The sequence below is a fragment of the Elaeis guineensis genome, chromosome 8, assembly GCF_000442705.2.
Source record: "Elaeis guineensis isolate ETL-2024a chromosome 8, EG11, whole genome shotgun sequence".
NCBI classification, from domain to species: Eukaryota; Viridiplantae; Streptophyta; class Magnoliopsida; order Arecales; family Arecaceae; genus Elaeis; species Elaeis guineensis.
The window spans coordinates 14,621,806-14,637,576 of NC_026000.2; the positions used below are offsets into that span (position 1 = coordinate 14,621,806).

Here is a 15,771-nt window from a genome sequence, read left to right on the forward strand (position 1 = left end):
CCAAATAGAAAACCACTCTTTTTCATCTTAATAATGAGGGATGATCTCCCACCAGCCAGCTAAACTCCGTAGGATCTGTTTGGATTCATGGGCCCAAATTCCCAAACATAACATGCTGCGTTTTTTTTTTTTTTTTTACCACATGAAATTCAAACCGGCAACTTTACAGACTCCTGGCTACTTCTGAATACAGATTTAACCCAAATCCAATTTTTTTTAATTGTATGGGAGAAAATCATGAATCCTATAAAATTTTGGATCCATGAATCCCAATGCTGATATATGATCAGATAACACGCCTAGAATGCCTCAACCTTACAATCATCAGTATCTCCTCCGAAATGCCTCGACTTGTCAATGTCTCACACAAGCTGTAATGAATTGACCACCGTGCATCGTGACATTTGACAGCTTCGCGACTGGGCGAGGAATAATTGCATAAGCCAATAAGGAATTTTGGTTAGCGGTGAACGATACAAACCCAGTGCAAAAGCCGATTTCAATTTCCCTACATTAACCATTATATATCAAAAATGCAATTTCTTTTTGTGGTATGATTAATTGCCTCATAGTTCACTACTTTCGCTACTTTATGAACTGAGACTGGCACTCAGCAATGTATTGATTTCTCCAATAATGTTGACTGGTCGTCCATCAAACATAGATGATAATGTTGTCTCGCACAGCTTCTTCAGTTCTCTTGTTTTTGCAATTGCTGCTTCCTGGATAGAAAAGAAGTTTCCCAATTATTTTAGCAGAAAAGAAAGAAGTCATATTTACAGCAATAATTTCCAAATCACCTTTTCCTATCCATACCATCTTCTGAGGTTACGAATCCAAAAAGAAAATAAATACATCAAGGGTTCATATCAGTATTTCGAAAGTTGGGTTTTTGATAAAGAAGCACCAGTTCTACAGACTAAAGCCTGAAGCCAAACACCTAAAGCATGAACTGCAGCATAACCGCATCGGGCTACAAATATGTGCCAGATGCAATTGTATCTGTATGATTAAAATTACATTCACTGCCCCTAACTCTACATGCTTCTCATGATCTTATGCATTTCTTACCAGTGACTTGTGACAGCTGCGAAGCTTTCAAACAAAATGACAAAAGTATTGATGAAATTGCATTGTCTTTCAAAGTTAATGATATGATATGCATGCATCTTATCTTTCTATCATTGATATCACTGGAAGCAAAAGATCCATTACTTTCCTACGGAGTCTGAAGCATGCCAGAGGTTAGCAGATGACAGGCAAAAGCATATATTGCGTATGTCTGAGATGGATAATATTCAAGGAGCATCATTTCTTGCACCCTCCCAAATGAGAACCAACCTTTCACTCGTGGTGTTAGGATGATGCCGATGATGATGATGATTGTAGTTTGTTCATATATTTGTACCAATAGTTGACAGGCATGCCCTTTTCATCTAAGGGAAATTGCTAGTCGAACAAATCAATGACTATATTGGAAAATATGAATATTCACAGAAATGGGAAATTCTTACTTGCTTGGGCCAAGATGATGATAATGCATTGTGCAGTTCCATGCGTCTCACTGATAAATCATTCAAGCTCTCTCGCAGTTTTACTTCATGATGCTTCTTTTCCTCCACTGTTGACACCAATCTGTCTAGAAATCTGGTTTTCCAAAAGAAGCAATTGGTCAGATACCAGACTAAAAATTGCATCTAATGCAGGGTGAAGTTCAGGAGGAGTCCTTGATAACTAATGCGAAAAAGACTTCATGGAAAGATTAACATGTCAAGGTATTCAAAAATGGCAAATGCAACTGTGGGTAATGATGACAACACCTAGAAGAAGAGATAAACATGTTCGAGGCAAAGAGCCTAATAAGCAAAATCATCAACTATTTACCTTTTGGAGTTGAGAATCATAATCAAGTCGCGTGTTTTCCGATTTGTAAGCATTGAAATGGCCAAAGATATCTCTGCTAGCATTGCCTGTACTGCATCAGGAGCATACTGTTGCAGCACAAAAGGAGCAACTGCCTGAACTTGATGCTGTAAGGAGGAAGTCTCTTCACTCCTCGTCTCCACTAACCGCTGATTCAAAAATGATTTGATCTGATGAAAAGGCACATAATACATTAGAGATTGCCCTCTGGTGGCAGCAAAATAACGTAAAACCAATGACCCAATAGTTTGAAGGACAACACCATACAAAAGACACTACAATTATCTACAAGATAAGCGGCCATCGGGTGAACCGATATAAATTAAATATGAACAATGAGAACAGCGATTGAAGACAAACAAAATGATACAAATCAATTATCAGGAAAGTACTTGCTCAACAAGAGGGAAACTTTTAGCAAGAATCATTAACTTAGTTTTTGCATAGATTTTGGGGAAGTTGACAATAACTAACAAGAAATGGCATCTCCCAGACATCGTATAAGAAGAATCATAAATTGATCTAGAGACAGCATGAACAACACATACAGTCACAAGAGCTTAAAATAAGTAACTTATATTCACCAAATAAATGACTATAAATAAATAAAAGATGTTCAGGTAGATCTTGGTATATGTTACATTGGTTGATGATATCAACATATGGTTCAGGAGAATATTGACTAGATTTTGCAGGAGTTTCTTGAAGGATGCGGAAAACTAATCATAAAGTCACTAAGTAACAAATATAAGAAAGGTTGAAGGCTATGAAAACCTTATCGACAGTAGGGTCAAAAGTTAAGAGTTGAAATGAAAAGCAGACTTGTTATGGTTTGTCCCTCAACTTGATGATAGCATAGAATCATGAGAAATTCTGCATTCCGATATCAAGTCAAATACACTTGGAATTGGTAGGAATTCTGCATACTCTATCAAAAGCATGATCCATACTCCCATCATTAGGGTCTAAGGGTCCTTGTTGATAAAAACTGGCAAGTTTGTGACAAACCCAGTTTCTTTCTTGGATATGTAGGACACCTGGCGACTATAACAGCATCTTATTTTAGTCTATGAATATGATTTAACAACAACTCAAACTTGTGAAGGGTTGCATCATTGACTCCAGTTTTCTGTTTGGTGGCAACTTATGAAATAACATTTCAAAGAAAAGGTTTGTCCTATAACTGTCAAAAAGCATTAGCTCAGATGCCTTCACTTTATAGAGGATACTCTGGATCATATAGTCCTATAACAGCCAAATACATGAACGCCTAATAACAGTGATGTTGATCCCTTAGAAATTTAATCGCACACTTTCCTTCAAAATGCGGAGAAATCTCCAAGCATCTATACATATGTATATTTACACAAAAACAAGCATGTCTATACATATATATGTATGCATGAAGTGAGTTTATGTATGTATCATCACATATGTACATATATGCTGGTGTGGGTACTGCACATATCGGTATATGCATGCATATGCATGAATGCGTGCATGTACATGTGCATGCATACAGATGTCTATGTGTTTCTCCAAATATATATGAAGCTAACAAAAATACCTCGAACAGATCATCAAGTATCTTATTCCTGTATTCTGTCTCCAGAAATTGGCTTCTTTCTGCCACTAAACTTTGATGATGTGAGGATTCAGTTGGACCTAATAATTGACTTTCCTTGCCTGCATCTGCTGGAACATCCAGTGCATCCACTTGAGGATTTTCAATGATGATATCCCAACATATTTCTGACTCAGAAGTACGAGAGGCCACACCCTCTATTCTATTTAATGACATCTGATCAGCTACCACGCCATTACCATTTTCAGACCCCCTTAAATCTATATTATTAGAATCAATTATTTCATAAGAACCAATACCACTGCCAGATTCTTCAGGTTGTTCCACAGCACCAATATCCCAATCGATCTGGGTATCGTCTACCAAAACGTTCCAGTCAATACCGTCTGTAGCAAGATTAGTATCAGGTAGCTGCATTCCTGGTACAGGATAAGACGAGTCTGGCTTCGACAGATCATTCAGAGAATTTTGGACCTCAGGAGACACAGACACACTAAGAGAGGGAGGATTTTCAAGAAGGTGCCTCAGATTTTGTAGCACATCCCTTGGATTTTTCTGCTGTCACAACAACACAAAATTAATCATGTGTAACACCTCCAACCACAAAGTGCATGTTAACTAGTCTGTAATATATAAGGCGTACAGGAATATGAGATGTCACCCATTAGTGAAGCATTCAAGTAATCAATATTCAGTTGTTATAAACATACCTCTTTCTCTGTGTGAGCATCTCTGACAAAGTTTGTATAATATTCCATGGCCCTTAAAATGGAATCACTATTAAGGACTTGCAATAATTTGCTGAATGTGGACGGAAGAGATTTTGCAGTCTCCAGAAGCTCCAATCTCACATTTTCCCCCTGCAAAGGTAGCATAAAATTTTTTTAACGTATCTTTAACAACCCAAAGAACATAGCCAATTATAAAGTGCAGAACATGGTAATATTGGATGACACGAGACAGATATGTCCAAAAGCTGCCATTAAGGAATGCATACCTGCAATCCAAGCTCCTGACAAGCTTCAGAATATTTAGCTGCAGAGAGGGCAGCATGTCTCTTGATATCAGCCTCCTTACGATCTAGTTCTGCTAGTTGTTGCTGAATCTTCTGCACCTGCTTTTTCTGGTAGGGACTTCACCCAGCATGATGATCAGTGAAATTAGTTATAATGCATTGGTTATGCTCCAAGCTTACCAAACTGTGGCAAGAAAATAAAACATACATTTCATAGTTAACATTCTGAACCATTATCTGAGCAGCCTCTCCAAGAAAGATATGGTCCTTCTCAAAGGAGCGCACTACGGATTCCCATTCACCCTGCCATGAGATGAATCATGAAAAAAGATTACCAAAAGAGCTGGAAAAACTGGATCAAAAAGTGGATTTCTGGTTTTAGTGGTCTTACAGCAGAACCTGATAAGCGTCCAAAAATATTACGACTTTCTGTAGTTGAGTTCAAAAGAATATTGTATATTTTCTTTGCTTCCATGTACCCAACAACTGAAAATAGAATGCAGGCATTTAGAGAAAAGAAGTTTAAGAAATTTATAATAAATAGCGCAAAATCGACAAGATTAGATGATCACATATTTTAAAAGATTTTCTGGGAAAAACAGTTGACATATATTTCAAGCAAAAAAAAATGAGAGAAGAATAGAGGAAACCCAGCTATAAAATAACAGAGGCAATGGTATTGAAAAGAATGTCCTGAATAAAGCAAAAGAAAACACAAGTAGGAAGTTCCTCAATGCACCAGAGCTAACAAGAAAATCACAAGGTATGATTGCCATGCATCCCACAAGACTGTGTCACCCACATTTGTTAAGAAATTTATCATAATATCAAATTCTGTCCTCATAAACTCTGGTATCCCTCTATCCACATATCCAGACACATGCCATCTGGTGGTGCCAAACATGTTAATCCTCTATCCATAGCCAGAAATAATGATGTGATGAACACGGCTGAAAAATAAAAAAATCTCCCAGGGAAGGTTAAGAAGTTCCAGTCTTGGAATGATACACGTGTAATCAATGCTCAGTTTCCTCACAAATCTACATTTTCTACTAAGACTGTCAGATATAAGACTCCCAGAAGGACTCTTAAAAGGAAGGCTTGAAAAAATGCATTCCATATCTTGTCTTCCAGCAAAGTATTGCCCCCCAATGTAAGAAATACTAAGGAGAAAAAGCACCCAAAGAACTCAAAAGACGGCAACATCCAACATCTAGCTCAAGTAAAAAGAGCATAGATACCCATCCACACAAGTAGCCATTGCACAAGTTTCATATGCAAGGAAGCAACATGCCAAACCTTCTCGCAAAACTCACTAGAAGAGTATCTCCATCCGACCTTGTTCAGAACCTAACATAGAAAACTAGGTCGCACCTTGAGGATATTTATAGCAACATACCCTTTTTACGTCCATCAAATACATAATAGAGAAATTCACCTATTCAACATCAGCAAAATAGCTCCTTATTAACACCATCTACCTAGCAATATCAGTTCATCAACTAGCTTAAAGGCAACAAACAACTAATTAGGATAGTAGAAGAAACAATTTTCAACCTCTGATCCCTACACTCTGCATTAGATTTTATTACACTAAACATATATCATAAACCTAGTCACAAAAGGCTTCTTCATTCAGCTACAAATATAACAAAGTATGAATAACATTTGAAAGGAAGAATTAGGGGTGGCAAAATATAACCCGACCTGCCAACCCGACCGGCGTTTGACCCATCTTAAATAGGTTTGGGTTTGGTTTAAATAGGTTCAGGTTGTAAATGGATCGACCTGTTTAACCCATTTATTAAACAGATCGGATTTGGATTTAAATTTCTCAACCTGCCCAACCTGTTTAACCCGTTTATATTTTTTATTTAAAATATTTGGACTTTGGTAAAATTTGGGCGGTCTGTTTCAATTTTGATGCATTCCCGCAGCTGTGATTCATGAAATTTGAGCAGCCCACCCACCGAGTGACGGAAGTCACGGAACTCGCCCCACTTTCCCTTTTTCCTCTTCTTCTTCCCCAAAAAGCCCTAAATATTTCTCACCGCCTCACCCTCTGTCGCCTCCCTCTTCCATGTTGGCACGCCAAGGTTCATGAGTTCCTCCACGCCATCGCCCCCGCAACGCCTGCACCGCCCCCACAGCTGCTCGCTCCACCGTTCGCTCCCATCGGCCACTCGCACTAGTTTCCGCCATTGTTGACCGCCAGAAAGAGCTCGATCAGCTCCATCCACAACCAATGGTCCACCATCGGCTGCACTGCCATCATCCCTCAGCCCGATCGGCTCCATCCATGGCTAGACTGCAGTGGTCTGCCATCGGCCGCACCGCCATCATCCCTCGGCCCGATTAGCTTCATCCACGGCCGTGATTGGACTGCGATGGCTTCCTCGGCGTCTTTGCAGCGATCATCTCTAGGTGCTAGGTGGAGCCTTGGGCGGCGGTGATCTGTGGCTTCGTGGTTGTCTGGGTTTTGATCCGCCAGAACAAGATCGCGGTGAAGGTGAGGACCACTTAACAACCCGATCGGGCTTCATCCACTGCCAGAAGATCCCGCCGTCGGCCGTACTGCCATCATCGCTCGATCCGATGGGCTCCATCCACAGTCATGATCGGTCTGCAACGGCCTCATCGGCGTCTTCGTGGCGATCACCTCCAAGTACTTGGTGGTCGAGCCCTGGGTGGAGGCGGTCTACGGCTTCGTGGCCACTAGGGTGCTGATCTGCGCTTGCGGCATGATCCTTCTTCGCCGTTTCCGATCTCTCTTTGTTTCTTTTTCCTTTTATTTTTTTTTATATATGGGTTACTGTGTAAACAGGTTACACAGGTCGGATCAGATAACCTGTTTATTAACTGGGACAGGTTCGAATTTCAAAATCTGACCCATTTAATAAATAGATCGGATTCAGATTGAAGATTTTTTGGCTCAACCTGCATATGACCCGATCCGTTTATATCCGACCCAACCCGATAGCCACCCCTAGGAAGAATAAGTTTTATGTTGCTCATTATTCAAACAAAAGCAAGGAACAGGAACGAGGCTACAATTCAGTAAGAAAAATGACCCAATGTTCAAAAACTTAATTATAGTCAGTCAAGCCAAATTACATTCAGTTTCAGCAATTCAAAATGGTTTCAACTGCAACTGAGCCAGTTTGGGTAAATCATTGTTCAAAAATTTAAAAAAAGAGGGAGAAATCAAAAAAGAAAAACAATTCAAATTACAACATATTAGATTCTATGATACTGTGGATTTTAATAAACATTTTGTATATCATGCTGTCTAAAACCTTCTGAAAACTCTAAAATAACAACCACCACCACCACCAAAAACATGCAAAATTCAAATAGAATTCTATGAACAAATTTAGTTTAAAGGTATAGATAATGATCTCTCACACACACAAACACATACTGATAGATATACAAACCCAGACATGTGTGTGTGTGTGTGTTCATTTCAACAAGAACACATCAGTTTTTGCGGAGACAAAGCAAAATTGGCCAAAGTCTAGCATAATTCTGAAGTTCTGGTCAACTTCAATTCAAACAATGGTTTCACACACACACACACACGCACACACACACATATTGATACATATACAAACCCAGACATGTGTGTCAATTTCAACAAGAACACATCAGTTTTTGCTGAGACAAAGCAAAATTGGCCAAAGTCTAGCATAATTCTGAAGTTCTGGTCAACTTTAATTCAAACAATGGTTTCATTTCGGCCAAGGCATATTGCACTGATCTAGAAATAGGTGTGAACTGATGTTCATTAGGATCTTACAAAAAAATAGTATTGATACATCCGCCAAGATTTCTTAATCTCATTTTAACTATCTTATCATTGCTTCTTCCAAACACCATGTATTTATTTCATTACACAAAGGTCTTCTTGCCGGCACTATAAGTGTCGATCCCGAACTTAACAGTAACTCCGCACCCCATACAGGACTGATTAAGTTTTCAAGCTACGGCATCACATGCCATCTTCAAAAACCGCTACTGTTAGCCTATGAAATTGATCAAATCATCAATAAAAAGTAAATAAATATCAGCTCTAGATCAGAAAGGAATTACCTTCGGGATCTAGGGTTTGGAGGAAGGGATCGAGATCCCTGGGCAGCGACATGAAGGCAGACGAGATCCGAGATCTGATCGAGCTCAACCGCTTCCTCCAATCCTGTGGGATCTTCTTCCGATCCACCAGCCATTCTTTCCCCCAAACAAAAGAATACAGAACGGAATCAATCACTAAGGAAAAATCGACAGAAAAGCGTTCCAGATTTCTATTTAAAAAACATAAAAGAAAAGGGAAATAGAAATGGAGTCCAAACCTCCGAGACGAGCGAAGGCGATGTCGATGGGGAGGTTTCGGATATCCGCAGGGTCTTGCATGCCTTCGCAGAGCTCCACCCTCTTCCCACGGCGCACGCGTTCAACTCTCTAAACCTATTATAAATAAATACAAAAAGAAAAGAAAAAGAAAGAACTGCCTGCACCAGATACCTAAAAAGGGAGTGCTTTATCTAATTAATTTTAAAAAAAATTATTTATAAAAATAATTTAATTTTTAATTTATTTATCGAATTGATATAAAAAAAATAAAATGTCATTTTAAATCAGGTTTTATGATCGCCACATCATTCACTTTTTTCCTCATTTTTCAAATAGATGATGAAAAAAATATAAAATAAAATTATCAAATCAAATGGTATTTTTTAAAATACCATTTGAAATGATATTTTTAAAAATATTGTTCCAAATGATATCTTTAAAAACATCATATTATTTGATAATTTTAATTTTTCTCTCAAAAAAAGAAAAAAATAAAAATAATAAAAAAAATAAAAAATTAAATTTATAAATTTATAAAAAATAAAAATTATAATTTTGATAAAAATAAAAATTATCATTTCAAATTAGTATCCCCATTTCAAATTATCATTTTAAAAAAATATCTGAAAAAAATTGGTGTAAAAAAAATTAAAAATACCATAAAAAAAGAATTGAAAAGAAATAGAAATTATAATTCTAAATTTTAAAAAAATAAAAATTTTAATTTTAATTTAAATAAAAATTAAAATTTTGAATGAATTTTAAAGAATAAAAATTTTAATTTTAATTCAAATAAAAAATAATTTTAAATTATTTTATTTATTTAAATTTAATTTTTTAAAAAAATATCCCAAAAAAATGTTAAAAAATAAAAAAATAAAAAATATCATAAAAAGAAAAAAATGAGAAAAAAATAAAAATTATAATTTTAAATTAAAAAAATAAAAATTTTAATTTTAATTCAAATAAAAAACATCATTTCAAATTACTTTCCATATTTGAAATTAATTTTTTTTTAAAAATATGTCAAAAAAATAAAAACTTAAAAAAATACAAAAAAAAAGGAAAAAATTAAAAAAAAAGAAAAAAAATAAAAATTATAATTTTAAAATTAAAAAAATAAAATTTTTAATTTTAATTAAAATAAAAAAACATCATTTCAAATTACTTTCCCATTTCAAATTAATTTATTTAAAAAATATTCCAAACAAATGAAAAAATACCTAAAAAATTAATAAAAATAGAAAAAAATGGTAAAAATAGAAAAAAAATTAAAATTAAAATTTTAAATTAAAAAAAAATTAAAATTTTAATTTGAATTCAAAAAACTAAAAGAAAAAAATGCCATAAAAAAGTGAAAAAAAGGGAAAAAATGTGAAAAAAAATAAAAATTATAAATTGAAATTATAAAAAAATAAAAATTTTAACTTTAATTCAAATAAAAAATATCATTTCAAATTACTTTTTCCATTTAAAATTATTTTTTTAAAAAAATATGTGAAAAAAAAAATTGGTGTAAAAAAATAAAAAACATAATAAAAAAAAAGGGAAAAGAATTGAATTGAAAAACAATAAAAATTATAATTATAATTCAAAAATAAAAATTATAATTTTAAATTTAAAAAAAATTATAATTATAATTATAATTCAAATAAAAAACATCATTTCAAATTATTAAATTAATTTAAATTTTATATTTTAAAAAATATTCCAAACAAAGGAAAAAATACCTAAAAAAATGCCAAAAAGGATAAAAATAGAAGAAAATTAAAATTATAATTTTAAAATATAAAAATTTTAATTTGAATTCTAAAAAATAAAAAAATGACATAAAAGAAGTGAATAAAAGGGGAAAAAAGGTAAAAAAATAAAAAATATAATTATAAATTTAAAAATAAAAATTTTAACTTTAATTCAAATAAAAAATTATCATTACAAATTACTATCCCTATTTTAAATTAATTTTATTTATTAAAAAATCACATAATAATAACTAAAAAAATTAAAAATATCATAAAAAAAGAAAAAAAATTTAAAGAAAATGCCAAAGGGAATGACATTTTTGAAAACGCCAATATTTTTGATATTTTTGAAGCACGAAACCCAAAAAAACTCCTTTTTCCCTCTTCTCCGGCGTTTCTCCGACGTTTTATCCTCTCCGACAGTATGGCGGCGAGCTCCCGACGGTGGTGAGCTCCCTCCTCTCTTTTCTTCCTCTCTCTCTCTCCCTCTTCCTCTCTCTCTCTCCCTCTTTTTCCTTGGCCTGCCGGCGACAGACGGCCGGCGGCGGGCCCGTGTGCCCTTGCGGGTTGGTCCGTCGGTGGGCCGCTGGCGGTCGCCCCTCCCCTTCCCTTGGCCGGCTCCCTCTTCTCTCCCTCTTCCTCTCTCTCTCCCTCTTTTTCCTTGGCCCGCTAGCGACAGACGGCCGGCGGCTGGCTCGCGCGCCCCCGCCGGTTGGTCCGCCGGTGGCCGCCCCGCCCCTCCCCTTCCCTTGGCCGGCCCCCTCTTCTCTCCCTCTTCCTCTCTCTCTCCCTCTTCTCTCCCTCTTCCTCTCTCTCTCCCTCTTTTTTCTTGGCCCACTGGCGACAGACGGTCGCCGGCGGGCCTGCGTGCCCCCGTCGGTTGGTCTGCCGGCGACCGCCCCACCCCTCCCCTTCCCTTGGCCGGCCCCCTCTTCTCTCTCTCTTCCTCTCTCTCTCTCCCTCTTCTCTCCCTCTTCCTCTCTCTCTCTTTCCCTCTTTTTTCTTGGCCCGCCGACGACAGACGGCCAGCGGCGGGCCCGCACGCCCCGGTGGCGGACCCCGCGGCAGGCCCGCCGCATGGCGATGGGCCCCGACGGCGACCCCATGGTGGACCTTGGTGGTGGGCCCCGATGGCGGCCCCCCGATGGTGGGCCCCGGCTGCGGCCCCACGATGGGCCCCCGACGGTGGCCCTTTGATGGCGGGCCCCCTGTGGTGCCCTTCTATTTTGATTTTTTTATTTTTTATTTTTATCTCATTATTTTTTATTTTTTATTTTTGTCTCATTAGATTCAGATTAGATTCAGATTTATTTTAAAATTCGATTCGATCCTAACTTAAAAATTACATTTCATGAAAATATAGACCTGTCAGTTGACCAATGTAGGATATTTTACGATATCCGTATAAAATATATATTTGATTATATATTTTTATACAGATATCGTAAAATATATACATTGGTCAATTGATTGTCCAGTTTGAACAGTTTGAAAATTACATTTAATTCTATAGGTAATTACATTATTCGAATGATATGCGGAGAGTTCGAGAGAAATTTTGGACAGTATTTTTCTTTAGTTCTCCTCACACATTTTCAGTCGTGTGGGAAGAACTAAGGAGAAATATCGTTGAAATTTCTTTCAGTCCCTTTTGCGTATCGTTTGATTAATGTAATTAACCTATAGAATTAATACAATTTTCGAATGGGATAGGATCTATCTGTACCTATTTGTTGATGATATGATGCATTTATCATGTAAATCTTTTGAAATGATAAAATAATTAGTAATATTAAATATTTTGATTTTGATTTTATCATAAGTTTCTCTGAAAAAATGGCCAGTACTCGAGTTCGTGTACTATTGTATTATGATGGCATGATACAGAATGATGAAACTGATATGCAGTATAGTCACCCTGCAAACTGGATGATTAGAGTATCTTCATCATTATCACGTCAAGAATTATTGGACCATTTATACAGCAGTATTCTTGTAGACAAAAAAAAATATAAAATAAAAATCTCCTAATCTGTCGGGACAGTTAATGTAGAGCAATTATATTTTAGTTCCAATTGATGACGATGAAGATGTCGAAGAAATGCTGATCTTTCCTTTGAAATATTCAGAATGTCGATTTTTAGAATTATATATTGAAAAGGAAGATGTACCGAGCTTTGGATACTATAGTCGGCTTTTAACTCAAGCGGACAATAATGTTGGGCTTTCCTCACCTTTCGTAACTCCTATAGTGCAAACCGATAGTGTTGAGGCCGTATTTGTAGAATAACATTCCACTACTACCGATCCTAGTTGTCCAATTATTCAGAGTCCTATGGTGACTTCTCCTGTGTCTTCTGCTATGGTGACTTCTCCTTTGCTAGAAGTAGTGGTAAGTACGGGAGACGACACTCATATAGGTAACGATGACTGGATAGTCGGTGGAATAAATTCTGATAATCTAGGCTTTGAGTCAGATGAAAATGGAGATGAAGACTATTGGATGGATGAGGACAGTAGCAGTAATGATGATGATGGTGAAGATGAGAATAATGATGAAGATGTTCAGGCTAATATTAATGTGGGAGAACCTTAACCTCATTTGCACGAACCCCCATAATTTTTTAACGATATAAATTTAGATGATGGTGGTTGTATTAGTGCTGGTCGAAGATTGAACTCTGACTATCAGTTTTGAGACACCTCGATGACTGAATTTTTTAAAGATCTAATGTTTGAGAGTAAAGATTATGTAAGGAGAGCTGTTGAACTTTATCACATTATGAAGCATCGGACATACAATGTAGTTCAGTCGCATTCGAAATTATGGTCCATACGATGCGCATCATCAGATAATGTTCAAAATTGTAAATGGAGGCTTCGTGCTGCATTGTTGAAAAAATATGAATATTTTCAAATCACAAAATATGAGGATCCTCACACTTGTTTGTTTACGGGGTTGAGTCGAGACCATAAACATATCAGGGGAAGGATGATTGGCATACTAGTCTGACATATTGTTGAGAAAGATCCCGGTGTTAAAGTTGAAGCTATTGTGGCAACCGTTAATGAACAATTTCAATATACAGTGTCATACAGGAAAGCATGATGTGAAAAGTAGAAGACATTGGTTGATATTTATGGAGAATGGGAGCCGTCTTATGCTAAATTATCCTATTATATGGCTGCACTTCAACATGCAAATCTCGGTACAGTTGTTTCATAGAATTTTTTTCAAACTGTAAATTCCAATGTTCGAATTTTAAATTATATTTTTTGGGCTTTCAAATCATCTATCCAGAGTTTTACGCACTGTCGTCTTGTAATCAGCATTGATGGCACGCACTTGTATGAAAAATTTAAAGGTAAGATGTTAATTGCAATAGAAATTGATGCAAAGAATAGGATATTTTCATTAGCATATGCAATTGTGGATGAGGAGACGACTGCAAGTTGGAGTTGATTTCTTTTCTAGCTCAGAATACATATCGTCAAAGATAGAAATGGAATATGCTTAATTTCTGACAGGCATTCAGGTATATTAAATGCCATCGCAGATGAGTCTATTGGATGGAGTCCACCATGTGCCTATCACCGATACTACTTAAGACATATCTGCAGTAATTTCAACACTCATTTTAAAAATATGCAGCTGAAAAGAGCAGTATGGCAAGCAGGAAGCACTCATTAAGTTTGCAAGTTCAACTTTATCATGGGTAGGATCAGAACAGTGAATGAAGAGGCTTGAAGCTAGTTGTCCGAGATAGAAAAGGAGAAGTAGACGTTGGCACATGATTATGGCCTGCGCTATGGTGTCTTAACTACAAATTTGTCGGAGATTTTTAACAGTATTTTACGAGGAGCTAGAAATGTGCCAATTACAGCTTGTGTTCAAATGACATTTTATCGTCTTGTGAAATACTTCAATATGAGGCATGCCCAAGCCTTGAGATATGTAGAGGAGAATCTAAATAATCTTTTTACTCTTCATGTTGCAATTAAGATTGCTGAAGATCAAGTTAAAGCTAACCAGCACCGAGTAACAGTATTCAACCTTCAAAGAGGCATATAGGAAGTGCTTACGAGGAGAGCAAGTGCAGGATTACGAGGTGGAAAAAATTTTCATACTGTTACTTTAGCTGAAAAAAATATTCTTGTGGAAAGTGGAGCATGTACAAATATCCATATTTATACGTTTTAGCTGTGTCAAGAAATTACTGTACATTTTAGTGGTTTTGTGGATGATGCATATACAATTACAGTGTATATGAATGCTTAGAGCGGTGACTTTAATCCATTACCACATGAAGATTATTGGATGCATACACGTATGTTCAAATGTATTTCTGATCATCATCATTTGAGATCCAAGCAGAAAGTAGACCAAAGTCAACAAGACTACGAAATGAGATAGATGATAGGCAAATAAGAAGTAAGAACCACTGTGGTATTTGTAAGGAACAAGATCATGACCACCGCCGCTGTCCTAGGATACTTCAACACACTTCAACTTCAAGCAGTGAAAAAAATTAAAGGCTCCGAAGATATATTTTCATCATTGTTTTATATATTTCTGTGAGATTGTATTTGAATATACGTGTTTAATATCCAGAGATGAACTGAATTTTATGTTTAAGTTGTATTATGTGACAATATTATGTTTAAAATATATTTCTCATAAAATAAATGGCTATCATATTTTTTATTTTTTAATATATTTATGATAATATCATTATTTAGATTCATTAGCATATTATGGCTTACGATTCGCGACATCTCGATCCTCGAGACAGCAGTATTCTTACATTGCAGGAGCACCATCGATCACAGACTATTTTAGATGGCGGCGTAAGCATTCCTATCCTATTTACTATTTAAATTTTTTTTGCAAAGTCATATACATTATCTAATTATTATATTTTATTACAGGAGCCCAGACACCTTCATTTACGACGATCCGATGCTGACTTCTGAAGGACAGAGGACATCCCACATAGAGTACTGGATTATTTACGATATCTTGGATTTTATGGAGTATATCAGATTGGTCGTATACAGATGGACGTTGGTCTTATTACTGCCTTGCTTGAGAGATGGCGTCTAGAGACACACACATTTCATCTTCCATTTGGTGAGGCGACCATCACTTTACAGGA

The 15,771-nt window shown here is 36.2% G+C and overlaps 1 protein-coding gene across 2 annotated transcripts; it reads right to left on the minus strand.

The window, feature by feature from the left end:
- Positions 1 to 403: 403 nt before the first annotated feature.
- LOC105050212 (CDK5RAP3 protein homolog) lies at positions 404 to 9,030 on the minus strand. Of its 2 annotated transcripts, none has more exons than XM_010930144.3 (10): positions 8,873 to 9,030; positions 8,616 to 8,750; positions 4,915 to 5,009; positions 4,732 to 4,826; positions 4,506 to 4,641; positions 4,219 to 4,368; positions 3,491 to 4,063; positions 1,885 to 2,093; positions 1,515 to 1,647; positions 404 to 722 (listed from the first exon to the last, which is right to left on the minus strand). In XM_010930144.3, the coding sequence occupies exons 1-10, from the start codon at positions 8,931 to 8,933 to the stop codon at positions 591 to 593; spliced, it is 1,719 nt and encodes a 572-aa protein (XP_010928446.1). In that variant the 5' UTR covers positions 8,934 to 9,030; the 3' UTR covers positions 404 to 590. The 2 variants fall into 2 exon arrangements, with proteins under 2 accessions (XP_010928446.1, XP_010928445.1); XM_010930143.3 differs by having other exon boundaries at positions 3,491 to 4,066.
- Between the last annotated feature and the right edge of the window lie 6,741 nt (positions 9,031 to 15,771).

Bases quoted from the DNA above. Each gene is read 5' to 3' on its own strand.
- LOC105050212 (XM_010930143.3), bottom strand. From the start codon at position 8,933: ATGCAAGACCCTGCGGATATCCGAAACCTCCCCATCGACATCGCCTTC. The intron at 5,010-8,615 runs GTAATTCCTTTC...TTCTATTTTCAG, and splicing joins CCAAACCCTAGATCCCGAAG to TTGTTGGGTACATGGAAGCA. The intron at 723-1,514 runs GTAAGAATTTCC...TTTTCTATCCAG, and splicing joins CATCATCTTGGCCCAAGCAA to GAAGCAGCAATTGCAAAAAC.